Below are 26,730 nucleotides of genomic sequence, written 5' to 3'. Positions count from 1 at the left end.
CCAACCCCAGGCCCTGTGGCTTCCATGGTTAAGGATTTCATGAACTGATAAAGTACAGCACTTCACACTCCACCCCCACCAGACTGTAGGGAGGTTGGTTTTGATAAAAACTTTTTTTTTCTTTCTTTTTTTTTTTTTTTTTTGGCGAGTCAGGGTTTCTCTGTGTAGCCCTGGCTGTCCTGGACTCACTTTGTAGACCAGGCTGGCCTCGAACTCACAGAGATCCACCTGCCTCTGCCTCTCGAGTGCTGGGATTAAAGGCATGCACTACCACACCCACCCAGCCTTTTTTCTAGTTTTCTTAAGGGAGTCTCTCACCAAACTATACAAGCTCACAGTATACAAATGTGACTGATTTTGAATCTGTGCACCTCAAGTCCTATGGGGGGGAGGCCTCTTAATCAGACTCCATCACAGAAAGCCTGCTTACTCTCCCTGGGCCTCTTCCTGTCCTCAGCCTGTCCCTGCACGCATGGCCCCTCAGCACCAGGAAAGGATTGGGCTTCATTTGAGGGCTTCTGTAGGTAAGACTGACAAGTGTGTGCCAGGCAGTGGCGCACCCCTTTAATCCCAACACTTGAGAGGCAGAGGCAGGCAGATCTCAGAGTTCGAGGCCAGCCTGGTCTACAGAGTGAGTCCCAGGACAGCCAGGGCTACACAGAGAAACCAAAATGGGGGGGGGGGGGACCGAAACAAGAAAGAAAGAGAGGGAGGGAGGGAGGGAGGGAGGGAGGGAGGGAGGGAGGAAGGAAGGAAGGAAGGAAGGAAGGAAGGAAAGAAGGAAGGGAGGAAAGTGTGGGGCTGACATGGTGGCTCAAGGATAGGAGCACAAGCTTCTCTTACAGAGGACCAGGATTTAATTCCCACAGCTACCAGTGGTCCCAAGGAACCTAACACTCTGTCCTGGGCTCTTGAGCACACATATAGTGCACAGACAGATATGTGGTCAAAAAAAAACCACACACATAAAATAAATAACAACAACAACAAATAAATAAATAAAATAAAATAATCAAAAACAAAAAGCAAAAAAAATTTTAAAAAACAAAACAAAAAAATAACAGAACTTTTTAAAAAGAATGATAAGTATGAAAGCAGGATATCCAAATAATCTATATTTTACATGCTTCACATTGAATGTGTGTGAGTGTGACAACATGCTTCTGTGTGAGTGTGTAAGAGTGGGAGTACCTGTGTATAAGAAGAGTGAGAGTGTTTGGGACTCTATGTGGGTTGTGTGTTTCTGTGTGAATGTGTGCCAGTGTGTGTGTGAATGTGAGTGAGTCCGGGTGTGTCTTTGTATGATGGTGTGTGTTAGTATGTTAGTGGTTGTGTATGTGTGACTGTGTATGCATTTATGTGTGAGAGAGTGTGAGTGTCTGTGTGGGTGTGCATATTATTGCAGGGGTAATAGTATGTATGGCTATGTTTGTTAGTGGAGAAGGAGAGTGTGTCTGTGTGTCTGTGTGTGTGTGTGTGTATGTGTATGTGTGTGTGTATTTGATATCGAGAGGAAGGGAGAGGAAAGGGGTCAGGGGAGGGAGAGAGAGAACGCCGGCGTGTGCTCAGTGGGAAAAGGCACTTCTGTGAAGCCAGACAACCTGAATTTGAGTTCCAGGACTGACATGGTAAGAAAGAACCAACTCTATTTTGTTTTGTTCTGTTGGTTTTGGCTTTTCGAGACAGGGTTTCTCCATGTAGCCTTGACTGTCCTGGACTCATTTTATAGACCAGCCGGGACTCGAACTCATAGCGATCCGCCTGCCTCTGCCTCCGCCTCCCTGAGTGCTGCGATTACAGGCGTGTGCCACTGTGCCCAGCTCAGAGAACCAATTCTAGAAAGTTGTTCTCTGAACTCCACACATTCTCAGACATATGCACTAGTGCGTTTACAGTTAGTTTCAGCTTGGAGAATCAAGCTTTGTATCCGTTGCCAGTTACAAGCAGTATTGGCCCCCAATCACTGACTCTATGCCCCGCCTCAGTTTGCCCTGTGGTGTCAAAGTTGGCCTTCGACACCTTGCTTTGAAGCTTTCCCAGATACAATCTGTAGTATGTGCCAGACAATTATTCTTAAATTGGTCTGTCCTGAGAAATTTCTGCTGTTAATATTTAGTGCATGCTTACTAGCATTTATGCACATTTTTCTGATCATGTTTTTCTAAACTCAACCTTCCCTGGATCACTGCTTTGTTTCATGCATGTATAAAGGTACTCTACAACTAAAGTAAGGTTGTCTAACTGTTGTCCGTCTCATTTTTTCAGGTCCTCAGATCCCAGGTCCAGCAGACAAGATCTGCAAAGGTTGGCAAAAGTCAATACTACACCCCTTATGTTGAACTATGTAACCAATGCTCTGCTTGTGTAAGTGCCCACAGTGCACTTGTTTTAAACTATAGACATCATTCATGACTCTAATCCAAAGCACTTTATTGTCCTTTAAAAAGGGAATGTTCAAGGCTAACAGTCATGACCCCTGACCCCAGCCCTGGGCAGACAGTGCCAGAACTCCAGGAGCACCTGTGCACCTGTGCACACAAACCACCTGAGCCCAAATAATTCAAAGGTTACATGGTTATGCACATTTAAGATATATAGAAAAATAATAATTAGGATTTATACAAATTAGAGCTTTACAAAACAACATCACTCACTACAAGAAACACATCTTACACCCAAGCACAAAAATGTGGACATATGCATGTGGAAGTGACGGTAAGAAAAGACGTTTATTTCAGAACGCCGGGTGGGGGGCGTGGGGGGTAAGTTCTTGTTTACCGGTCTCAGTTGGAAGCTGCCGTTGCCAGCGGAAGCCCCAGTCCCTTTCCAGCGTCTGCCCTGTCCCTCGAGGTCAGGCTCACACAGCTGTGCCTCTCTCCAGGTTCTGCTTGATCTCAGCCGTGTACTTCCCATAGAACCTCTCGGCTTTCTTGTTGAACTTGGCGTTCCTCTCGTTGATGTAGTCGATGTCAGCATCATCATTGTAAGGACGTCTTCGGCTGTATTTGTCTCGCTTCTCGATTCTGGAGGAAGAAAGGGAGTCACGCGGTTCCGAATCCCTTTCCCCAGATGTCCTCACAGACCCGCCACCTCTGCCCCCCAAACCCTAGGACCGAAGGTCTTCACCACTTTACGGTCTAAAGTGCCTTCTTTTCTGATCGAAATAAAACATGGACAAAAAGTTCAGGAGAGAATCAGCATTCATAAAACAACAACAACAACAAAAAGCAGGTGCAGCTCTCATCATTTGCAGAGGGAGACTAACTGATCAGAGTTAAGCCATGAGGTCCAGCAAGCAGACTCTGCTCCCAGCACTTCTGACCCCTTCCACGGCACCCCACACCTGTACTCCGAGCAAGCTGGAGGCAGAGGCTGGAGGGCAGCTACCTGGTGGAGACCAGCTTAGCCACAGAATGAGAGCCTGTCTCAAAGACCCCCCCAAAAAAGGAATGCTTCTAAATAGCTATGACGCAATGCTACAAGCAAGGACAAAGGAGTAACTTTGGGGTGATACATCCTAACAGGTCTACCAATGGTAATAAGCACTGTACAGAGCTTGTGTCACACACTACTGCATGGTCTGTACAGTCCAAACACATAAATACACTCCCCGCTATCAGAAATAAATATAGCCGTGGACTTGGGAGGCAGAAGCCCAAGGAGCTCTGTGAGTTTGAGGCCAGCCTGGTGAAACTCTACTTCAAAAGAAGAAAAAATTAATTAATTAACATATAATAAAAAAAATATAGGGGCTGGAAAGATGGCTCAGAGGTTAAGAGCACTGATTGCTCTTCCAGAGGTCCTGAGTTCAATTCTCAGCAACCACATGGTGGCTCACAACCATCTGTAATGTGATCTGATGCCCTCTTACGACATGCAGGCAGAGCACTATATACATAATAAATAAATCTTTAAAACAAATAAATATGGCCAGATGGAGATACACACAAGCTCAGAACTACTTGAGTTCCAGGCCAGACCCATTTTAAGCAAACAGACACAAAATGCTAACTACTCTGGTTTGGATTGGACTCCTACCCAGGTCTTGATATTCAAGGCCTGGTCCCCAGCTGACCGGGCTCCTAGAAGGCGCTGGAACCTTTAAGAAGTAGGGTGTACTGAGAGGAAGTAGGGTCCTAGGGGGTATGCTCTTGAGTATGCTCTTGAGAGGATATTAGGATCCACCCCTTCTCCCCACCGATCTGCTTCCTAGTCCTCAGGACAGCGAGGCCTCCCAGCATGCACTTCTGCATGACCCACTGTGCTGCCACACAAGACAATGGACTGAGATCTCAAAAATCGTGAGCCAAAATAAGTTGTTTGTCTTGGGCCTTTTGCTAACTGCTCGACACCGTAACACTTTGATTCCGTCAATATTCCCATTCCTCTCCAAACGCCACTCAGCCTGTCCTCACGGCCCAGCTCCAAAACCATCACATCAGGCTTACTGCGCTCTTCAAGTCACACGAGTGCCCCAGAGCCGCCCGCTCCCCCTCGTGAAGCACGGGACACCGGGCTGCTCTACCGGGTACTTACTGCTTTTCCAGGTCTGAAACCATTCTGTCAATCTCCTCTGAGGAAGGCACATGCGTCCCATGGAGAAGACTGTTGGATGTTGGGAAAAAATCCTCTCCGCTGAGAAGACAGTGAGAAGGATTTCCAGTCAGACATGAGTGCTCCAGTCTAATTTCAGACTACACAACCATTGGTGATGAGAGGCAACATATAAACACACTTATTACATAGCAACGGGAAAGGAAGAAAAGAAAACGCAGGCTCACAAGGGTGAGCCAGGCTGGGTGAGCATGCCTATACGCCAGTCCCAGGCAGGACTCCGTGTCCCAGGCCAGCCTGGCTACACAGCGACAGCTTTAGTCTTCAGATTCATAAACAGTGGCCAGTGTTTGTTAAAGGGTTTGTCAAAGGTCACAAAGAGCGGGCAAGAGTGAATATGCGTGCATGGTGGGAGGGGAGGGGAGTTAGAGTTCCTAAGGTTACTTCTCTGAATCAAAACAGAAACCTGGCTGGGCATGGTGGTACACGTCTTTAATCTCAGCACGTGGGAGACTGAGGCACGTGGATCTCTAAGTTCGAGGACAGCCAGAGCTACAAAGAGAAACAAACAAAGGCAACAAGCCAGGACCTGCCCATCTGCCACAGCCCTGTACTCATGCAACGTCTCTGCTTTGATATCAGAGCTGTGGGCAGCTGTGAGGAAACAGCACTGAGCCCCTTTAGTGCAAATGTGTACCACCTGGTCCGTCACATGGCTGACCCGCCCCGGCACCAAAGCACTCAGCTCCTACAAGAGCACCCAGCTCTGACCTGATGTTAGCCAAGGAAAGTCAGGGCCTAAGTGCTACTCCATGACAACAGGAAAAGTATTATCAAAAGATAGTCCTGGGGGGCTGGAGAGATGGCTGAGTGGTTGAGAGCACTGGCTGCTCTTCCAGAGGACCCAGGTTCAATTCCCAGCACCCACATGGCAGCTCACAACTCTCTGTAACTCAAGTTCCAGTGGATCCGACTCCCTCACACAGATATTCATGTACCAAACACCAAGTGTACATAAAAATAAATATTAAAAAAAAGTCATTGATAATCCACACTTCACCATTAAATTGAGTTTGGTCAGGCAAGCTGGCAAACACATGTAACCCTAGTCCTTAGGAGACTGAGGCAGGAGGATTGCTGTGAGATTAAGGACAGCCCAAGGCACAAAGTAGAAGTGTCTCAAATAGTTTGTACTGACACACGTGTCTAACAATCTGCTTGCACCACCTCCCCAGAGCGGCCTTGCACTGCAGCCGAGGACTTACTGCTTTTCTCTCTGTCGCTCATAGCTTTCCATGTCAGGCTTGATCTGCTTGGTCAGCCGGTGATACTGCCGTAGCTGGGCAGCAGCATAATCTACACAGATGAGAACCAGAGGGGATCTTTGTCTTTATCTGGGCCTTAATGGAACACTACTGTCCTACATGCACAGGACACTAGCCTAAGCACAGCCTCCACCCTGAACAAGCTAAAGAGAAGACTGGCTTTCCATTGGGGGTGGCACACTCCTGTGAACCCAGAAGGCTGCGGCAGGAGGACCTGAGTTTGTAGACTGCCTGGGTTACACAGTGAGACTAAAGGACAAGGCAACAACTATGAAGGCTGCCCTGACACACACCTGCCCTCCTTCGCCTCCCAGAATATTCCATGAAGGGAGCCCAGTGGGCAGGAGCTGTCACTAAAGCAGAGGCCGTGCTCCAACAGTCTACTCGGTACCTGAAAAGCCCAAGTCCGGGTTCTTCTTCTTCCTCCTCCTCTCCCACCGCTCCGCATCCTCCGCGCTGATCTCCAGCAGCTTCACCTTCTCGTAGTCCTCCCCTCTCGCTGCGCACTCCTGGAAAAGATGGGCAGCGCTACCCACTGGGCCACACAGCACTTGCTTTTGTTTTTTGTTTTTTGTTTTTGTTTTTTTGAGCGTAGGCTGACCTCAAACTCAGAACAATCCTCCTGCCTCAGCTTCCCAAGTGCTGAAACAACAGGCATGACGCACCATGCTTAGCTATCTGACCTAGTTTAAATGAAAAAAGATACGAGCCACCACAGCGGTTCAGTGGGTAAGGAGTGCCACTCGTGGCCAGCCACCTGAGGTCAGTATCGGAGGCACGCGGGGGACGGAGGGCTGGCTCCTAGAAGCTGTCCTCTAACCTTCACTTTTGTGCCCACGCGCATACAAAATAAAAATGTAATAAAATTAAAATCCACAACAGAACCACGCAGTTGTTAGACCCTGCCTTCAATGCTTTGCAGATGCTAACTCCTAATCCATTCAGGTAGCCAGTACAGTGCTTGTCTCACGACAGGAAAAGAAAGGCTCCCTTGGGTCTCCGCCTCCCCTGCCTGAGTGGAGGGGCAGCGGAGGCTTGCTCACCTTTTTCTTCTCTTCCTCCTGCAGCTCCCACTCCAACCGAGCTTTCTTGGCTTCCCAGTTAGCAGGCAGCTTAAGTCTCTTGTCTTCTTCCACAACTTCCTGGTGGTTTAACTTCCGAGCTTCATTCTAAAACCGGAAGACAGAAGGCCACCACATAAAACAGGAGAAGGACCCAAATACACTGTCTTCTCTGCAGTGACTAAGTGACCTCATTTAATGCTGCAAGCAATGAAAAGCCAGCAAAGGGTTTTAAGCACAAGAATAGACTCAGAAGGCATACCACGGAGCAGGAGATGCTGGGCTCCAGAGCTCTGCTGTTCCAGAGCCCCGGGGCTACTGTCACTCGTGCCTGTTCAGGTGGGCGGTCCCCACATAGGACCAGAAAAAAGGCTGGCAGAGTGCCCTCACTGTACCACACCATGATACAGCAGCAATCAAAGAGTTTTTACTTTATTTAAAACCTTTTTTATGAATGTGTCTTGTGTGTTTGGGTGTAGACACACACATGTCTGTGCAGGTCAGAGGTCAACTCCTAGACCATCAGGTCTCTTCTTCACCCATGTGGGTTCTGAAGATCAAACTTAGGTCCTCAGGCTTAGCACAGGAAGTGCTGCCACTCGCTGAGCATCTTCCTGGCCTGAAAGAAGGTCTACTTTTAAGCCAGTTTGATTTAAATTAAAAAAAAAAAAAAAAAAGAGCCTCAGGGCTGGAGAGATGGCTCAGAGGTTAAGAGCACTGACTGCTCTTCCAGACGACGTGAGTTCAATTCCCAGCAACCACATGGAGGCTCATAACCACTTATGAGATCTGGCACCCTCTGCTGTGTGTAGGCAGAACACCTCATACATAATTAATAAAGAAATCTTTTTAAAATGTTTTTTTAAACCTGTTTGAATTTGGAGGGCTTTCCTGCCTCTTTACTTTGAACCCTTTGATCTTCTCTCCTCCTACGTCAGTATTTCAGAAGGTTAGACATGAGAAGGGAAAGGAGGGAACACCCAGCACAGGAAGACAAACTCACTACTGCGTAAAATGAGCATGTTCCGTGTTCTTTTTGAAACCATGGTCTAATGCACTCCACCCTAACCTCAATCTCCCAGTGTAGTCAAGGAGAACATGCCATTCCTAGCAACAGGAATGGCAAGTGCAAGCCACAGAGGGCATCATCCTCAGGAAGATGTACGGTAGCTGTTCCTTAGGCCACAGGTTGAGGACTTTGCTCCCAGAAGCCAAGCTTCCCAAGCTCCGGGCACACCTCTGTAAGCATTTGCTCCGTGAGCCAACATTTAAGCATGGTAATATATCATGTCCTTAACTTTTCCTGGACAGAGATTGAAGCTTTGCTTAGCAATGTGAAGGCTGGTTTTTAACATTTCTTTATTGTGTGTGTGTTATATATATGTTCATATGTGTATAAACACATGTTTGCATGCATGTGGAGGCTAAGACGGATGCCAGGTATATTCCATAATCAATCCCACTGGTACACACTGAGGCAAGGTCAGTCCCTTGTCTGGCAGATTAGGCAGCTGGCTCCCAGAGCCTGGGACTAAAGGCGGGCACCACACCTACCTGACCTTTATGTGGGTTCTGGGTGTCTGAACTCCGGCCTTCATGCTTTTGCTGCAAGTGTCCGATCTACTAAGCCTAATTTTGATCCCTGGCATCTAGAAAAGTGGCTCTCCACCTGTGGGTCGTGACCCCCAGCAAAGGTCACATATCAGATACCAGACACACCAGATATTTACTTTATGATTGATAACAGCAGCAAAATTACAGTCATGAAGCAGCAACCAAATAGTTTTATGGTTGGGGTGACCACTGTCCTAAAGGGTTGACACATTAGGAAGGTTGAGAACCACTGTTTACAGTGTAAATTTTCAGAGGTGTGCTGGTTCACTTGTTTTGCTTTATATTCTTAGAGGCTTGAAGATTTATTTATTTATTTATTTATTTATTTTGTTGTTGTTGTTTTTTGAGACAGGGTTTCTCTGTGTAGCCTGGGCTGTCCTGGACTCGATTTGTAGACCAGGCTGGCCTCGAACTCACAGCGATCCGCCTGCCTCTGCCTCCCAAGTGCTGGGATTAAAGGCGTGCACCACCATGCCCAGCTCTTATTTATTTACTTACTTTGGTTTTTCAAGACAGGGTTTCTCTGTGTAGCCTTGGCTGTCGTGGACTCCCTATGTAGACAAGGCTGGCCTCAAACTCACAGAGATCCGCCTGCCTCTGCCTCCCAAGTGCTGGGATTAAAGGCGTGTGCCACCACACCTGGCCTTTTTAAAGATGTTATTTATTATGTATACAGTGCTCTCTGCCTGCATGTAACACCTACAGGCCAGAAGAGGACATTATGTTACATTATAGATGGTTGTGAGCCACCATGTGGTTGCTGGGAACTGAACTCAGCACCTCTGGAAGAGCAGCCAGTGCTCTTAACCTCTGAGTCATCTCTCCAGGCCCCAAAGTTTATATATACACTTCTTTTGAGCTAGCAGGATGGCCCAGTGGGTAAGGGTGATTGTCACACAGCCAGATGCGTGTGTGGCACCCACACGATGGAGGGAGAAAGCTGACTCACTCCTGCTGTCCTCTCTCATCTACACCCAATCCATGATACTTGAGCGCATACATACAAAACCACAAAATAACCAATGAAAAAAGTGTTTTTTTCTTTCTGTGTACACAGGCCTCAGCCTACTGCAGAGGTCAGTAGACAGACAACTTTGGGAAGTTGGTTCTCTCCTTCCATTTTTACCTGAGCTCCAGGGATCAAACTCAGGCGGCCAGGCTCATACAACAAGGGCCTCCTCGTACCATTGAGTCATTTCATCAACCCAAGGGCTATTTCATTAGAGCTCAAGAGAAAAAAAAAAAAAACAATTCAAGCTAGCTGTAAATGTTGGCGGGTGCCGGGAGAAGAGAGAGAGATGCTAAGAGGAAGATACAGCCATGCCTTTTGAATTACTTTCCAAATAAGCAAGGAGGGTCAGCAAAGGGGCCAGGTGGGCAAGCAGTCGCACGAGGAAGTGAATGGGAGCTCTCCTCAGAGAAAGAATGATAATATCCCGAGTGTCCACGCAGCCATGCTTAGGATTTGAGTGGGTATCCGTACAGGAGATGAAAAGTAAGTTATACTTTTTCGGAAAAGAGGGCAAGTGTGTGCTGGATTTTTTTAAGGTGAGGAAGGTCTTGCTGAGAAGTTTCCTCCTATTTCTAACTAAATATTTCCCCTAGATGAAAATGAAGACTTTGTTAGTTAGAATCGTGGACCAGACCTAACTTACCCTACTCATGGAGGTTGGGACGGGGTGGAGCGAGCGGGTGTGGCTTTTGACAGGTGTCAAAGAGTATCTCAACCCGAGTCCAGACCCACCAGCGGAGCTCTTCCGGTCCTGAGGATGGCCTAGCATCCTCCTCCAGCCCCGCGCCCGCCCTGGCCGGTGTCCCCGCCACTCACCCGCTTCAGATGCAGCTCACGGAACTTGCGCAGTCTCTGCTCGCGCTTCTGCGCCGCCAGCTCCTCCGCCGCCGAGGTCTTGTCTTCCGCGCCGTCCACGGGCACCTGGGATCACACCCGCCTTCAGGCTCGGCGTCCGCCCACGGCCACAGCCCGAGCCTCAGCCCGACACCCCGGCATCCCCGCAAGCCGCGCCGGATTCGCCACATGTCCCGCCCCGGCGTCTCCCCGACAAAACCCTGAGCGAGGCCGGGGATACTCACCACAACTTCGGTCGTAGCCGCCATTACAGCCTTTTCCCTACTTCCGGCAACAACACTGAGCACTTCCGTCGGCCTCTAGTCCGCCCCCGCAAGCCCCGCCTTTTCCGTATGACGTCAGATTCTTCGGACGGGCCCCGCTCCTTTTGGGCGAGCCCTCGATGCTAAGTGTAATCCTGCGCAGGCGCAGATTACGCAAGACCAGGGTAGGCCCGACCCGGGTGAAGAATGCGTCACCTAGAACGGAGATCCCGGAAGGAGCCTGGCTGGGCATCACTTTACCTTGGTCACCAGCCCTGAAGTAGATTTCCTCATGTAGGCCATGAGTGCCATCTTCATAAAGTCCCTTCCACAGAACAGATACTTTTTTGATGTCACTGACCTCAGGAGAGCACGACTGGCCGCAGGAATACAACAGGGATATATGAAGCATGGTCCTTTTTGGTTTTGTTTTTTGTGAGACAGGGTTTCTCTGTATAGTCCTGGCTGTTCTGAAACTCACTTTGCAAACCAGGCTGGCCTCAAACTCACAGAGATCCATCTGCCTCCGCCAGACAGAGTAAGGACTACTGTGGCCGAGAATAATAATTCTAGATCACTGTATATTCAGGTTTTTCTAAGATCAAATTTCTCTTCAAGGGGTGCTCTGTGAATGCAGGTGATAAGAGTAGTCTTACTTGCCAAGAGCCACCCTGCTAAGGGAGCTCACCAGGCATGTGGGCTGTCTAGGAGGTGATCTGGTATTTGCAAAGTCTGTACCATGATGCACCCCCAAACTGCTTCCAGCCTCTGACATGCTGTCAGGCACCATTGATTTGGGGAAGTTCAGCAGGCATGAGATATCTCTGGAGGTGATTTGGTATTTGCAAGGTCTGTATCGTGATGTACCCCAGAATTCCTTCCAACCTCTGACTACCCTGTCAATTGTGCATTGATGCATCTCTCTAAAATCTGGCATTAGAGCTGGGCATGGTGGCGCATGCCTTTAATCCCAGCACCCAGGGAGGCAGAGGCGGGTAAATCACTGTGAGTCTAAGGTCAGCTTGGTCTACAAAGTGAGTCCAGGATAGCCAGGACTACATTCATGGCCAGCCAGGTATACAAAGCAAGTCCAGGACAGCCAAGATTACACAGAAAAACTCTGTCTCAAATAGCCAAAAAGAAAAAACATCTGACATTGGTGTGAACTGTTGCTTTCTGGGTATTGACCAACTCTGACTCAGCAAACTTCCTACAGGATTTTGTAGAAGATGTACTGTTTGTTATTCAGATGAATTATTTCCTGATTATGGATTTCCTGATTTGCCTCAAATAGTTTCAAAAGTTAAAGTTAGTTTATGGCTGCAATAAATATCTTTGTGGACCTCCAGATACCTCACTAAGGATAGCTTTGTAGCAAATTTGTGGCTTCAGATAAGCTTCCACTCCAAATGGCATCACGAATCCTGGTATTTCACCATAAATATAGGCAAGTTTGTTTAAACACCCCATAGACCTAAATTGCAATGAAGCTACCAAGAGATGTCTGAATTTACTGTTTCTTAGAATGAGAGACAGATAAAATTATTTTCCTGAACTCATTATGAACTAAGAGATAGCTAGATAATGCATAGTTAGGTCAGTCCTAATTGACAAGTCGTATATTCTTATAAGTTTTAGGCCTTGTCACTCTGAAGTCACTGTGAACTTATGTAATTTATACTTAGATAAGAAATGTTTAGATTTAAAACATGTAACCTGTTGTGTTTTAGAATTCATCTGTTTTCCTAATTAATTGCCTTTGACTATGAAATAATACCCTTTCCTCAGAAGTGCAAGTATGGTCATCTACAACAAACGGTGTAGAGATTGGGAAACGTGACTTCAGTTGAAGTCAAGATGCCTAATTTCATGCATCTTTTCTCTTGAATGTATGTGTGTGAGTGGTTTATTTTTTATCTCTTATTTCCCTGTAGATTCACAAATAAGTTAGCAGACTTCCTGAGTTTACATTGGCTTATTGGAGATCTCTGCAAGGAGGCCTATCTACAGATCAAAGAGCCTCCTTTTACAACCCCTGTGCGGTCTCTAGCCAGAAGTCACTTTTACAGCCTCAGCCATAGGAAAAGTGTGGTCAGTTTGTTTTCCTCTGCCACTGCAGTACAGCCAGTCCCTAGAGAAGGAACCCTGGGCTCCCTTTCCTCTTTCTTCTTTCAGTCCTGATCAGCTGCCTGAGCCATCAGCTCTGGCTACCCAAGAGATAAAGCGAACTGGAAGGGCACCCACATCCAGCCAGCACCAGAGACCCTACCTCTTAAGAGAAGCAGCCAGGCATTAACACTTACAACCTGTACTTTTTGAAGTCGGACTTAACCAGACATGGTGACTCATACCTTTTCTCTCACCACAAGGGCAGCAGAGTTCCAGAACAGCCAGGGATATGCACTCTCAAAAAAGAAATTTAAAAAATAAAAGGTCCTGAGCCTGACATGGTGGCGCATGCCTTTAATCCCAGCACTTCGGAGGCAAAAGCAGGAGGATTGCTGTGAGTTCAAGGCAAGAGAGTCCAGGACAGGCAAGGTTACACAGAAACCCTGTGTAGAAAAACCAAGAGAAAAAAAGGTCCTGCCTCAAACGGTTGTTTTTTTTTTGGTGGGGGGTGGATGGGAGGGAGGGGCAGATATTGTCCTTCAACTAACAATCCTCCTGCCTTCAGAAGTATTGATTATAGGTAGCTCCATGTTCAAGATGCTGGGTTAAGAAACTCAGGGTAGCCAGGCGTGGTGGCGCACACCTTTAATCCCAGCACTCGGGAGGCAGAGGCAGGTGGATCGCTATGAGTTCAAGGCCAGCCTGGTCTATAAAGCGAGTCCAGGACAGCCAAGGCTAGAGGGAAACCCTGTCTCAAAAAACAAAAACAAAACAAAACAAAACACAAAAAACAACTCAGGTTACAAGTATTCTACCAACTGAACTAGACCCCCAGCACACTACTCGTATTTTGACAGCTGCTAGACGCACATTATGTATGCAGTGTTCTGCCTGCATATGCACCTGCAGGGCAGACCTGCAGGTGGTTGTGAGCCACCATGTGGTTGCTAGGAATTCAACTCAGGACCTCTGGAAGGGCAGTCAGTGCTCTTAACAGCTGAGCCATCTCTCCAGCCACCTACTAATTGACTTGTAATGACAGGGCATTTAGTGTTTAGACACTGGCTAATTTTTTTGGAAAATGCAGATAAAACATACAGCATGCCTTTATTATGAAGGTATTTGAGGAGTCAAACAGTACTTGTTCACCATTTCCTGGCAAAGCTCAGAAAACCTTTTGTCTACCATGTAAGAAATGTGTTTGTTATTCACAGTGACCTCCCAACACAGCAGAGTGCAAGCTAAAGGCCTCTTGTCTGAGGAACCAACCCTTGGTAGGTTGCAACTACTTTTATCTCTGAAAAGGGGCAGAGATGGAAGCTCCCAGTCTCAGGAAGACAAACCCAGTCAAATGTGGTTCTGAACCTCACCTTTGTAAGTTTAATAAGAGTTACTGGCAAACTCTCAAATAGGGTAAATGGAACTTTGAACATGCAGCCAAGTTGAACCTAACTGCGCAAAATGAGAATCACTGGATAGTGCCAAGGGGAGGGGTGGTTTGTTTTTCCAAGACAGGGTTTCACTGTGTAGCTTTGACCACCCAAGACTTTGTAGGCCAGGCTGGCCTTGAACTCACATCGGATCCACCTGCCTCTGCCTCTCAAGTGTGCGCCACCACACACGGGTCTCACCATCCTGGAACTTGCTTTGCAGACAATGCTGGCCTTGAATCCCAATATCTACTTGCACCTGTCCCTGCCCTTGAGTGCTGAAATTAAAAGCATAAACTATCACTGTCAATTAATGTAGTCTTTTTTTATTTTGTTTTTTCAAGAAAAGGTCTCTCTGTGTAGCCCTGGCTATTCTAGACTCACTTTCTAGACCAGGCTGGCCTCAAAAGCACAGCAATCCTCCTGCCTCTGCCTCCCGAGTGCTGGGCATGACTAATGCAGTCTTTTTTAAACTTTCAGCCCCAGGAAGGATATCTTTCACACTAACTCTCATATTTATAGAATCTCTACTGCTCTCATGTTATACTTAAGGACATGTAGCACTCAGGAGGCAGAGAAAGGCAGATTTCTGTGAGTCTGAGGCCAGCTAATTTACAAAGTGAGCTGGACAGTAAGGGACCCACATCTACACACACACACACACACACACACACACACACACACACACACACAACCAGCCTCCCCAATCTACAACAGTCATTATATGAATAAACCATGTTGTCTGTTTTCAGGAAGGCTTCTTCCTCAGATGTAGACCCATTCAATATTCATAAAATCAAGACAAATAATATAAAGTTTATTAACAAATATACAAAACCCACAGTATACAATTATATCTTACAAAATTCACTTTTGCGTATAAGATACTGTACAATACTTACAGGTATATACAAGACTCCCACCTGTATGCAATTCTCTGGGTCATCTGAGTTCTCATGTCTTCAAGAGAAAGCTCAACAGTGACCATGTCACCACTGAACATCTTTCTGTAAAGGATTTTAATCACAACATTTACTTCTGTGATTACTCAAACAGATGAGCTCGTGCTAGACATAGAAAACTCTCAATAAAGTGCAATTTTAGGCGACCCCAGCCCTTAGTTTTCCTTTAGACAGGTATCCACAGTCCATAAGGACTTTTTTTCTTATCTATTTTTGGTGATCCTGAGGATGTCTCTTCAGCAGCAGCTTTAGATGTTTTCTGCAGTGGCTTTGCTACAGAATTCTGTAAGACAATAAATTAAAGTCAACTTCCCACAAAGTTTACCCACACAGCCTACATAATAGATTATAACACCACAGACCCAACTTTTAAGAATAATGTTTGGGTTCACTTACATTAGAGCTGAAGACTATATTTCTTTGTGTGGAAGACTTTTCACTGGGATTTTTAGTTCCATTTTCAGTCTGCTTTTCTGAATGCTAGAAAGGAAAAAAATGTAAACATAGCCTTAGATTTTTGGATATTGTATTTTTAAAAAAACAGCTCAATTGTATACAGATGTAGCTGTAGATACATAAACCAAATTCCATCTATTGTCACAGTTAAGAAGCTGTTGTTTCCTAAGATTGACTTAGAAGTAGACAAGTTCCCCATGAATATTCTGGTTCCTGTTGTGGATACAACTCTTTTGAGTTAAGTACAATAGAAAACGCTGTGTCTAAAAAACTGAGGTGATAGCAGTAGGCACCTCAATCATCAAGGAGCCGCTCTTAAGTACTTGCCTGAGCAAATACCAGGCAGCCCCAGGTCTCAGCAATAGATGGACAAACATCTCATTGTACTGTCATCTGGAGACAGGGTTGTTCTGTGTATCCTCTGGCTATTCGGGAATTCTTTATAGACCAGGCTGGCCTTGAACTCAGAGATTCACCTGCCTCTGTCTCCCAAGTACTAAGATTAATGGCATGCGCCACCATCGCCTGGCATTTTCACGAACTTTTATCTTAAATTTCTACAAGCAATTTTCGAGACCAGATCTCTTGTATCTAACCCTTGGCCATTCAAGGAAGACCTTGAACAATCCTGCCTCCCAAATGCTGGGATCACCAGCTGTGGGGCACTAAACCCAGTTTATATGGTACTGGGAAGTAACCACAGGTACTGTGTACCCTAGACAGTCTCTCTACCAACTGAGCTACATCCCCAGCCCAGTGACTGATTTTAAGATCTAGGTTTCACATTTATTAATTTGGAAGTACAGTGCAATGTGCCAATGCACATCCTTTGTAGTTCTGGAGAATTGTAATAAACTTATCTGCCAAGTGAAGCAGGCCTCTTCTTCTGTAATCTCTCAAAACATCTGGAATATATTGCATATATTATGAGAGGGACATCTAGACCACAGATGCCCCAACATCACAGTGCATCTAGGCTGAACTGTCAAACTGCCTTACACAAATAGTCCCTAGCCCAAAACTAGCATGCACATGGACTACTTTCAACAAAGGCTAAGCTTTAGTCTGTGAACATAAACTGACACTTTCATCAACCCATGATCAAATTACCAACAGATTTTCTTCATCAGTCTGGAGACCACATTCATGATTTCTATAAGACAGAAATAAAGCAGATAAACTATACTGTATGCTTAGCACAGATTTTTGGAATATAACGCTGTAAGTGAAAGCTACTGAGAAAACACTCCAGTCTCTAAAGACAGAGTAAGAAAAAGACAAAGCATTATCAATAATATACTCAGTGCTTTTACTGTTATAGAAAAAATCAAATGAAGTGTCAAAACGAAAGCAAGGTCATCACCTTCCGGCTTCACTGAGATTGTCTAGTATTGTCAGATTACAGTCAGTTTTGTTCTAGGCACATGATACAAAGACATCCCAGGAGGGCTGTCTACAGTAAACTAACAAAAGGGTAAGGAGACCTGTAGCAAGAGCATGCTGAAGGTACTTACCTCCACCTTTGCACCACTGCTTAAAACAGCTGTTTCCTTGGCCACACTTCGGAGACTCGCTGGCAAGTCAAAGTTGGCTGTTCCTAGAGCTTTTGCTGCATTGGCCTTTGCTATTTCTAGCAGCTCCATGCGATCTGAGGGCATTAAGACATTCATTATCCTCTAAGTTTCCTGAAGGCTTAAACTAAGTATCTTTTCCAAAACAGTATTTTCCTTTTCTTATGTAAAGCATTTATGGAAAACAAAAACCCCAATTTTATGTTGAGGGGGGAAAAAAAGCAACTTTCCCAAATCTAACAAAATAGTTTTGTTCTGACAAACAGCACTATTTTGCCTTTTTTTTCAAGCATTTAAACTAGGAGGTTGGATAACTTTGTTAGCCCAACTGTCTCTACGACTAAACTAATTTAATTAATTCTTTTGGTTTTGGTTTTGGCTTTTGTTTTTGGAGACAGTGTTTCTCTGTAGAAAATAGCTCTGGCTGTCCTGGAACTCTCTCTGTAGACCAGGCTGGCCTAGAACTCAGATAACTGCCTGCCTCTGCGCCACTACACCTGGCTAATGACTAAACTAATCTACCATGCCACTTGATAGAAAAACTAGGCAAAACCCAATTTTTTTCAGTAAATTATCTGAAAAAGGGCCGGGCGTGGTGGCGCACGCCTTTAATCCCAGCACTCGGGAGGCAGAGGCAGGCGGATTGCTGTGAGTTCAAGGCCAGCCTGGTCTACAAAGTGAGTCCAGGACAGTCAAGGCTACACAGAGAAACCCTGTCTCGAAAAACCAAAAAAAAAAAAAAAAAAGATATCTGAAAAAACTGTCTGGAGTTTTTCCCACCTTAAACTAAGTCACTAACACATTTTAAAGGCTGTACTAAAAACTGCCAGCAAAGTCATTAAGTAATTACTGTACCATCATATCGGGCTTGGACTTTTATTTTTTTCTTTTTTTCTTTTTTTTTTTTTTTTTTGGTGTTTTGAGGCAGGGTTTCTCTGTGTGTAGCCTTGGCTGTCCTGGACTCCCTTTGTAGATCACAAGGTTTCTATACCAAAAGAAACATGCAGGAAGATCCCCCGGGAGCCAGGCAGTCCACCTAGCACATTAAGATGTCCTGGGTTTGCCGGGCAGTGGTTGTGCACACCTTTAATCCCAGCACTTGGGAGGCAAAGACAGGCAGATCTCTTAGAGTTGGAGGCCAGCCTGGTCTACAGAGTGAGTTCCAGGAGAGCCAAGGACACAGAAACACAACAAAACAAAAACGTCCGGGGTCTAAACTTAAATTAAAGCTAAACTGCTCAAAAACAAAAACGTCCAGGGTCTAAACTTAAATTAAAGCTAAACTGCTCAACTATCTAACACCGCGCTGTGGATGAAATGCAGGGAGGGGTGAGGTGGTGGCTCGGCGATACCGTCCTGAGTTCTATCCCGCCCTCCGCCCCCCCCCCCAACCCCAAGAGCACGGGCAGTAATGACACCAAGACTCACCTTTCTCACTTAGGCGAAACGGTGTTCTGCTCCTGCTGCGGGACCTGGTTCTGGATCTTTCCCTCCACCTGGGGCGATCCTCCGGGTACACAGTGCGGCCGAAGCCGTAGTAGCGCCGCCCACGCGTGATCGCGTAGCTCGACCTCCTGTGATGAGACCTCCCACGGGAGCGCGACCTGCTCCGGGACCGGTAGGGCGACGGCGACTGGTAGTACCTCCGCGGGCGCCCGTAGTAGCTGTCTCGGCGGTAGCGGCGGCCGCGGGAGCGCGAGCGGCTGCGTGAGTACGACCGCGAGTAGCGCCTGTACTTGCGCTGGTGGCGCCTGCGGGACCGGGACCGGGACCGGGACCTGCTGCTCCGCCCTGGCCTGCTACGGCTGCGCGTTGACGAGCGGCTGGAGCTGCGGGCCGAAGATCGGCTGCGGGAGCGCGACGACAGGCGGCTGGAGCGGCCCGAGGCGGATGGCGAGGCTTTCTCCTGCGGAGAGCCGGGCCACATGTCGTTCACGTACTTGGAGACGGCGGCCGAGGACATGACTTCCTTCTTGGAACCGGGCTCCTTCCGCAAACGCAACGGCGCCTAGGAACGAGGGCAAGGGTCAAGGCCGGAGGGGCCAAGTGCGCATGCGCGTAAAAACCCCTTCTCCTCGACCACTCGCGACAGCGTCACCCCCCCCCCCCCTCACCTTAAACTGATGACGCGATCACGAAGGCCAAGAGAAAAGCTTAGCGGACACTTTCCTCTCAGATCACAGATCACCGAAAGCGGCGGAGGAGTTCAAGTCTCTAAACCTAGAGAGCGCAGGAACCTCCTTCACCGAAGTCCGGACGCGAACTGAACCCCGGCGGCAACGTCACTGTCGAAAATACTAGAAACCGGCGGGGAGCATGCGCACATCCGTCCGCGCGGCGGGGCGGGCTCTCCTCTCGTCCAATCGCCACGCGACGTTGGCTCCAAGGGCTACGCCTTTCAAGAGACGCATGCGCAAAGAGGCCCTCAGCCACCCGCCTTGCTTCCCCCCCCCAACCCCACCCCCCGCCTTTTACATCCGGGTATTTTGAGGATTTGTTGATTTCATTGTTTTTTTGTTTATGGGGTTCTTAGTTGTTGGTTCCGAGTTTTTGAGACAGGAATTAGCTGTGTAGTTCAGTAAGGTCTCGAATTTGCAGTACTCCTCCTGTCCCTACCTGCCCAGTACTTTCATTACCGGCCTGCGTAACCACGCCCAAATTTGTTTCCCTTTGTTGTTGTTCTGTTTGCTTCACCCTACTGTTTTCGATTTTGAAATTCGGGGAAAGGCGGGATCGCGGACAATTTAGCGGGCTCAACAGTTGGATCAAGGTCGCTGAGGAAAACTGCGACCGGCCCAGCAGCGCTGACCCCTGGCCCTTCGCCTGGCCTCCTGCAGTGGAGTTTTTAGGAGGAGGCTTCACAGGGCCCCGGAAATACAGTTTAAATTTATAAAGGCTGCTTTAATTTCCTTGCTTGAGCTAATAAAGCTAATTAAGGTCGAGACAGGCGTTCCAACGACCACAGTTGACCTTTGAAGAGTAAGAAGGACGGTTGACAGGTCTATTCCTTACGTGTGTGTGTGTGTGTGTGTGTGTGCCCTAGTGAAACTGCAGTATGTGCATACAGGAGGCCACAGAAGTCAGGAGTCAGCTCACCTGCAGCTGGCGTCACAGGCCTGTGGACCACCAAGCTTGTGTGTTGGGACTTGAGGCTGTGTGCTCAGTAACACGGCAACTGCTTTTAATAGCCACTTTCCTATCCTAATAGGTCTGTTCTGAGAAAAGCGTGATTAACACAGGACATGTTAACTTATTTCCAGAGCAGATTACAAACATTCGTTGTCATAAACTGTAACAGTGACCTTGAAAATTGTGGGTGAATCAGCAAGCACTATTGGATGAACTACCTATTTCAACATGGTGGGTTAGTGTCTTCCAAAACTAAGCAGAGTTTTGAAGCTGTAAGAAATAAGGACGCCTCCCTTGTTTGTGTCTCCTTCCCACTTCCTCAATATACAGAGAAGCTGAAGAAATAAAAACCTTATTGGGGGCAGGGGGTGCTGGAGAGCTGGCTCAGCGTTTAAGAGAAATGACTGCTCTCCCAGAGGTCCTGAGTTCAATTCCCAGCAACCACATGGTGGCTCATAAACATAGATAATTTGATCTGATGCACTCCTCTGGTCTGCAGGTGTACATGCAGGCAGAGCACTGTATACATAATAAATACATCTTAAAAAGAAGAAAAAAAAAACTTATGAGGTCCAGAAAGATGGCTCAGCAGTAAAAATGATTTGGGCTGCTGGGCGTAGTGGCACACGCCTTTAATCCCAGCACTCAGGAGGCAGAGGCAGGTAGATCTCTGTGAGTTCGAGGCCAGCCTGGTCTACAAAGTAGGTCTAGAACAGCCAAGGCTACACAGGAAGACCCTGTATCGAAAAACAAACAAAAAAATGATTGTGGTGCAACACTGGCAGCTTGAGTTCCATTGCAGCCAAACTGGAAGGAAAGAACTGACTCCCGAAAGTTATCCTCTGACCTCCAGAAGCCCTCACACAAACACCATACAACAGTAAAAACTCTCAAATTACAGGAGCTAGAGAAATTGCTCAGCAGTAAAGAACATTGATCCCCAGTACCCACGTGATGGATCATATCCATCTGGAATTGCCATCCCAGGGATGAATACCACCCACCAACACACACACACACACACACACACACACACACACAGTGCAGACATGGATGCAGGCAAAATGTAACAAGACCCCTGACGTTAGCACAACTGACTCCATAATGGCATAAAACTCAGCAAGCAGACAGCACCACCTTCCAAAACAAAAAGACCTACTCCATCAAAGTCAGTAGTAGATCTGGGAAAGTCTCTGACTGTGCTAACCTTGCTTTTTGGCCTCTGTGGTTCTGCTTCTGGCCAACTGTTCTTGTTAACTGAAGTGTGTCAGTCCAGAGTATGGTTCTTGGGCATTAAAAGCTCACCCTGAGAAAGGCTCAGGATTATGTTGGGATCCCAAACACCCAGTGTAGTCGATGGATGGCTAATAAAGATTTCCTATTGGTTTACACCCATGTTCAAACAATCTATAAATTCAAACCCTTACAAAAGCCATGGTATAGTAGAGGATATGTAATCCTAGTACCCAAGTTCTCAGGAAATGTTTTTTCTCATCTCATGGTGGTAACCCGGAAGCTGTGTGAGCAGACAGAAACCTAAGTTTCACCATTTACCAAGGCAGAAGTGTGGTAGAGAGAATTAGTGCAACTGCCTGTGATGTACTCCTCCTAGGCTTCTGCTTATGAGTCAGAAGAAGCTGCAGGAGTCTTTGCAGACAATTCAAGGTATCCGCCTTGTGCGCCTGAAAAGCCAGAACTCCCAGACATGGTGATCCCAGCACTTGGCAGGTAGAAATAGGAGGATCAGAAGTTGAAGGTCAGAGCCAGGCTGGGTGTCATTAGACTCTGTCTCAAACCAAAGACTGACTGGAAGGATCCTCGATGTCAACAGACTCTTGAAGCAGTGGGAAGCAGGGCTTTCCCCTCACACAGAATGCTGGTGTCTCTGTGTTCCAGATATAATTGACAGGAGGTAAAGCTGCTGGTGTCATTGTCGTCAATGACACCCGGGGCATCAAGAGCCACAGATGAAGCCACTGATTAGATCTATTGAGAGAGCCCCACACATGCATCCTTGACTTTATTGGGGGGGGGGGCAAGTGAGCAGGGGGTCGGAGCTTCAGGAGGTGCCCCTGTGAGAAGAGGTGGGGCTTACTACAGGGACTTAAGAGTTGCTAGGTGCTCAGGAAAAGGATGAGACACACCCAAGAGAAGAGAGACACTACAGTCTTTACCAAGCCCAATTGGAGGATGGGGGTTGGAGCTTTGTTAGCAGAGATGGCTAGGTAGTTAAGAGCACTTGCTGCAGCCAGGGACATCTCTGTGAATTCAAGGCTAGCCTGGTCTACAAAGTGAGTTCCAGGACAGCCAGGGCTACTTGTGGGTTTGTTTGTTTGTTTGTTTGTTTGTTTTTTGAGACAGGGTTTCTCTGTGGAACTCTCTTTGTAGACCAGGCTGGCCAGGGCCATTTTTCTAAGACAAAGAAACCCTGTCACAAAACAAAACAAAAAACCACTCACTGCTCTTCCAAAGGACCGAAGCTCAGTTCCCAGCCCCCACATGGTGGCTCAGAACCTTCCATAACTCCAGTGTCAGGGGATCAGACACCTACTGACCCCTGAGGGCACCTGACACACATTTCTCTTTACCTTTTTTCTTTTTTCCTTTTTAGGTTTTTCAAGATAGTGTTTGTATAGCTCTGGCTGTCCTGGAACTCACTCTGTAGACCAGGCTGGCCTCAAACTCACTGAGACCATGCTGCCTCTGCCTCCCAAGTGCTGGGATTAAAGGCATGCGCCACCCTCCCCTGGGTCTTTATGCCAGTCTTAACTACTAGCATTAACTCTCGGTCATACAGCACACAATAAATCTATATGTATGTAGATGTAGGTTATAGAACACTCACAGAGGGTAAAGAGGGCACAGATGAGTCCCAGGCAGTTGAGAGCCACCACATATGACACAAGCAGAAGGCTGAGGCGGAGACCATCTCTGTGGAAATACGATAACAAACCCTACTGGATGTCTGCTGAAGCTCCAGGATCCCAGCTGGGCAGAGGTCAGGGTCAGATGGAGTCCCCAAGCCAACGTGCAGGACTATTGAGGCCACTGAGGCAGCAGAGGTGAAGGGCAGGACAGGGTCCACATGGACAAACAGGCAGGCGAACGGATGGCAGAAGTATACAGATGAGGACAATTCTAATAGGGGCCACCTCAACAGCAGGGCTGGTCAGGTGGAGCTGAAAGAGTGTTTGTACACTTCTTTTTGGGGGGGGGTTTGTTTTGTTTTGTTTTGTTTTGTTTTTCGAGACAAGGTTTCTCTGTGTAGCCTTGGCTGTCCTGGACTCGCTTTGTAGACCAGGCTTGCCTTGAACTCACAGCGATCCGCCTGCCTCTGCCTCACGAGTGCTGGGATTAAAGGTGTGTGCCACCACCGCCTGGCTTGTTTGTGTATTTCAAAGAAGATTTTTAACTGCTAATCACAGGAAGGCCAGTCAAACACAGAAAAGGGGCAGTAAGTGGCTATTTAGGGGGCGTATTTAGCCCAGAATAGTCTGGCACTAGACCTGCCACATTCCATCTCGCTAAGTCAGGCTTGTAGGATGTGTGATCACCTACACCTCTCTCTGGGCACTGCAGATCATGGCTTCCTTCATAGTCTTATGAAATAGCAGGCACAGGGACTGATATCCTTTGGTTGCCTTGGTCTGCAAAACAGAATGAGAAATGTGCCCCCACAGTTCTGGGCATTTGAATATTTGGTTCCCCGTTGCACTGTTTGGAGAGGTGTAGGCGGTGCAGCCTTGCTGGCGGAAGTTTGTCACTGGGCGTGGGGCACGAGATTCCAAGGTCTTATCCCATTCCAACTTCTGCAGCGCTGCCTCATGGCTGCTTAAGCCACTATGCCTGCCACTTGATATCACACCCCACCTCCCCGCCCCCCCCCCCCCCCCCCCGCCACCTTAATGGACTCTTCCCACTCAATCTATAAGACAAAATAACCTTCTATAAGTTACTCTGGTCATGGTGTTTTATCACAGCAACAGCAAAATAGTCACCACAGCCATTAAAGAAGTAGAGAAAACACAAAGAAAATGGGGCATTGATGCCTTTCCTCCCAGTTCTTAACTTCATAAGTTTTGTTTTGTTTTGTTTTTTTGTTAAGAGCTGTTTTTTTTTTGTTTTGTTTTGTTTTGTTTTAATGTATAAGAGCCTGGTGTGGTGGCACACACTTTTAATCCCAGCACTTGGGAGGCAGAGGCAGGTGCATTGCTGTGAGTTCGAGGCCATCCTGGTCTACAAATTGAGTTCAGGACAGCCAAAAATACACAGAGAAAGCCTGTCTCAGAAAACAAACAAAGATACAAAATCTACCTTTGGGAGCTGGAGAGCACTGGCTGCTCTTCCAAAGGTCCTAAGTTCAATTCCCAGCAACCACATGGTGGCTCACAACCATCTATAATGAGATCTAGTGCCCTCTTCTGGTCTGAAGGTGTATATGCAAACACAACACTATATACATAATAAACAAATAAATAAATAAATCTTTGAAAAAACAACATCTGTCTTTGAAGCTGGGGAGTTGAGTTGGCACACACCTGTAATTCAACTCTCAGGGAGGCAGAGGCAGGAGGATCACTGCGAGTTCAAGGCCAGCCTGGTCTACAAAGCAAGTCCAGAACATCCAAGGCTACAGAGAATCCCTGTCTCCAAAAATTAAAAAAACAAGGTGGCGCACACCTTTTATCCCAGCACTCATGAGGCAGAGACATGCAGATCTCTGTGAGTTCGAGGACAGCCTGGTCTGTATAGCGAGTTTGAGGACAACCAAGGCTCATAGAAACCTTGTCTCAAAAAACAAAACAATCTGCCTCTGGGCCTGGGGCTAGGGCTCGGTGGTAGAGTGTCAACTGAGCATGTGGAGGTCAGAGGACTAACATCCTCAGCAGAGACATAGAGAAACAGACACATGTACAGAAGGACTGCCACTGCCTAACCTAGACTCCCCACCTTGAGACATTAACCACTCATTAGCCAGGAAAAATAAGCCTTTCTTTCTTTCTTTCTTTCTTTCTTTCTTTCTTTCTTTCTTTCTTTCTGAGACAGGGTTTCTCTATGTAGCCTTGACTGTCCTGGACTCGCTTTGTAGACCAGGTTGGCCTTGAATTCAGTGATCTGTCTGCCTTTGCCTCCCAAGTGCTGGGATTAAAGGTGTGTACCACCACCGCCCGGCCTCTCTTTAAAAAAAAATTATTTATTATTATGTAGACAGTGCTCTGCCTGCATGTACACCTGCAGGCCAGAAGAGGGCATCAGATCACACTATAGATGGTTGTGAGCCACCATTTGGTTGCTGGGAATTGAACTCAGGATCTTTGGAAGAGCAGTCAGTGCTCTTAATCTCTGAGCCATCTCTCCAGCTCCCTAAACCTTGACTCTTTTTTTTTTTTTCTTTTTGAGCTCTGGCAAAGTTTTATTAAAGGAAAACTTTCCTGGTTTACTTTTCACTAGTCTGTTCTGGCATGCTTCTAATAATATCGGATCCCCTGGGTCAATGATAGCTAGTGTGCATGCTCTGTAATATTTTCCACACCCTGTGCCCAATTCAATATCATTGCCACTGTAGTGATGGACACCAGTTTTAGCCAACATGGCATAGTACTCTATTTCAGATTTCCTCAAAGCTAGGCAGTTGTTGGCGAGGATAACCAATTTGGCTTTGCCTTGTCTGATCATCTTCAGAGTCTGTTTGTATCCCAGGACATACTTTCCACTTTTTATAAAAAGCTGGAGCCCAGAGTTGATTGGCTCCAGAGACTTTTTCGTCTTCTTTGCGGCCACCATCTTCCTGCCTTAGGTGTGGGACAATCCCCAACCAAGATCAGCCGCCAAGATGGCCGGGGAGCGAGAAAGCTAAACCTTTACTCTTTTTTTTTTTCCGTTTTTTTTTTTCTCGAGACACGGTCTCTCTGCGTAGCCTTAGCTGTCCTAGACTCACTTTGTAGACCAGGCTGGCCTCGAACTCACAGCGATCCACCTGCCTCTGCCTCCCGAGTGCTGGGATTAAAGGCGTGCGCCACCACGCCCGGCTTAAACCTTTACTCTTAAGTGCTAAGAAACACGTCCATTTAAAAATAGGTCATGGAGGAGCTGGAGAGATGGCTCAGTGGTTAAGAGCACTGGCAGTTCTCTCTGATGACTCAGGTTCAGTTCCCAGCACCCATAAGGCCACTCACAACGGCTGTGACTCCAGTCCCAGGCACCTCTTCTGGCCTCCAGCCGCACGAAGCACCAAGTGGCGCACAGATGTACATGCCTGCAAAATACCCATCATGTAAAAATGTGTAGAAATTGAATAGTTAAGGGGCTAGGCCCAGGGCTGGGTTCGAGGCCCAGCACTGAGGTGTTGGGGGGAGGGGTCAACTTAATAGTTTAACGTAATAATCAGCTAATGTCCCACCCCAACTAAA

The 26,730-nt window shown here is 47.1% G+C and overlaps 2 protein-coding genes and 1 pseudogene across 5 annotated transcripts; all 3 read right to left on the bottom strand.

The window, feature by feature from the left end:
• Positions 1-2,413: 2,413 nt before the first annotated feature.
• Positions 2,414-10,751, bottom strand: SYF2 (SYF2 pre-mRNA splicing factor). Its single transcript, XM_084788364.1, has 7 exons — positions 10,646-10,751; positions 10,383-10,487; positions 6,923-7,048; positions 6,271-6,388; positions 5,820-5,910; positions 4,537-4,635; positions 2,414-3,023 (listed from the first exon to the last, which is right to left on the bottom strand). Exons 1-7 carry the CDS (start codon positions 10,667-10,669, stop codon positions 2,858-2,860), a joined length of 729 nt encoding a protein of 242 aa, XP_084644490.1. The 5' UTR covers positions 10,670-10,751; the 3' UTR covers positions 2,414-2,857.
• A 4,247-nt stretch (positions 10,752-14,998) lies between these two features.
• RSRP1 (arginine and serine rich protein 1) lies at positions 14,999-19,479 on the bottom strand. 3 transcript variants are annotated; one of them, XM_084788354.1, is made up of 5 exons: positions 19,306-19,476; positions 18,620-19,199; positions 17,135-17,268; positions 15,561-15,644; positions 14,999-15,447 (listed from the first exon to the last, which is right to left on the bottom strand). In XM_084788354.1, the coding sequence occupies exons 2-5, from the start codon at positions 19,152-19,154 to the stop codon at positions 15,331-15,333; spliced, it is 870 nt and encodes a 289-aa protein (XP_084644480.1). In that variant the 5' UTR covers positions 19,155-19,199; positions 19,306-19,476; the 3' UTR covers positions 14,999-15,330. The 3 variants fall into 3 exon arrangements, 1 of the variants encoding a protein (XP_084644480.1); XR_014780431.1 differs by lacking the exon at positions 14,999-15,447 and having other exon boundaries at positions 16,731-17,268; positions 19,306-19,479; XR_014780432.1 differs by lacking the exons at positions 14,999-15,447; positions 15,561-15,644 and adding an exon at positions 15,709-16,525 and having other exon boundaries at positions 16,731-17,268; positions 19,306-19,479.
• A 6,227-nt stretch (positions 19,480-25,706) lies between these two features.
• LOC311600785 (large ribosomal subunit protein eL30-like) lies at positions 25,707-26,167 on the bottom strand (annotated as a pseudogene). Its single transcript has one exon. The product of its transcript is annotated as a large ribosomal subunit protein eL30-like (transcript).
• Between the last annotated feature and the right edge of the window lie 563 nt (positions 26,168-26,730).

Source organism: Acomys minous (genome assembly GCF_964271855.1).
Source record: "Acomys minous genome assembly, chromosome: 6".
Taxonomy (NCBI): Eukaryota; Metazoa; Chordata; class Mammalia; order Rodentia; family Muridae; genus Acomys; species Acomys minous.
The sequence above is the reverse complement of the archived record's forward strand: the minus strand, read 5'-3'. Positions and strand labels throughout refer to the sequence as shown.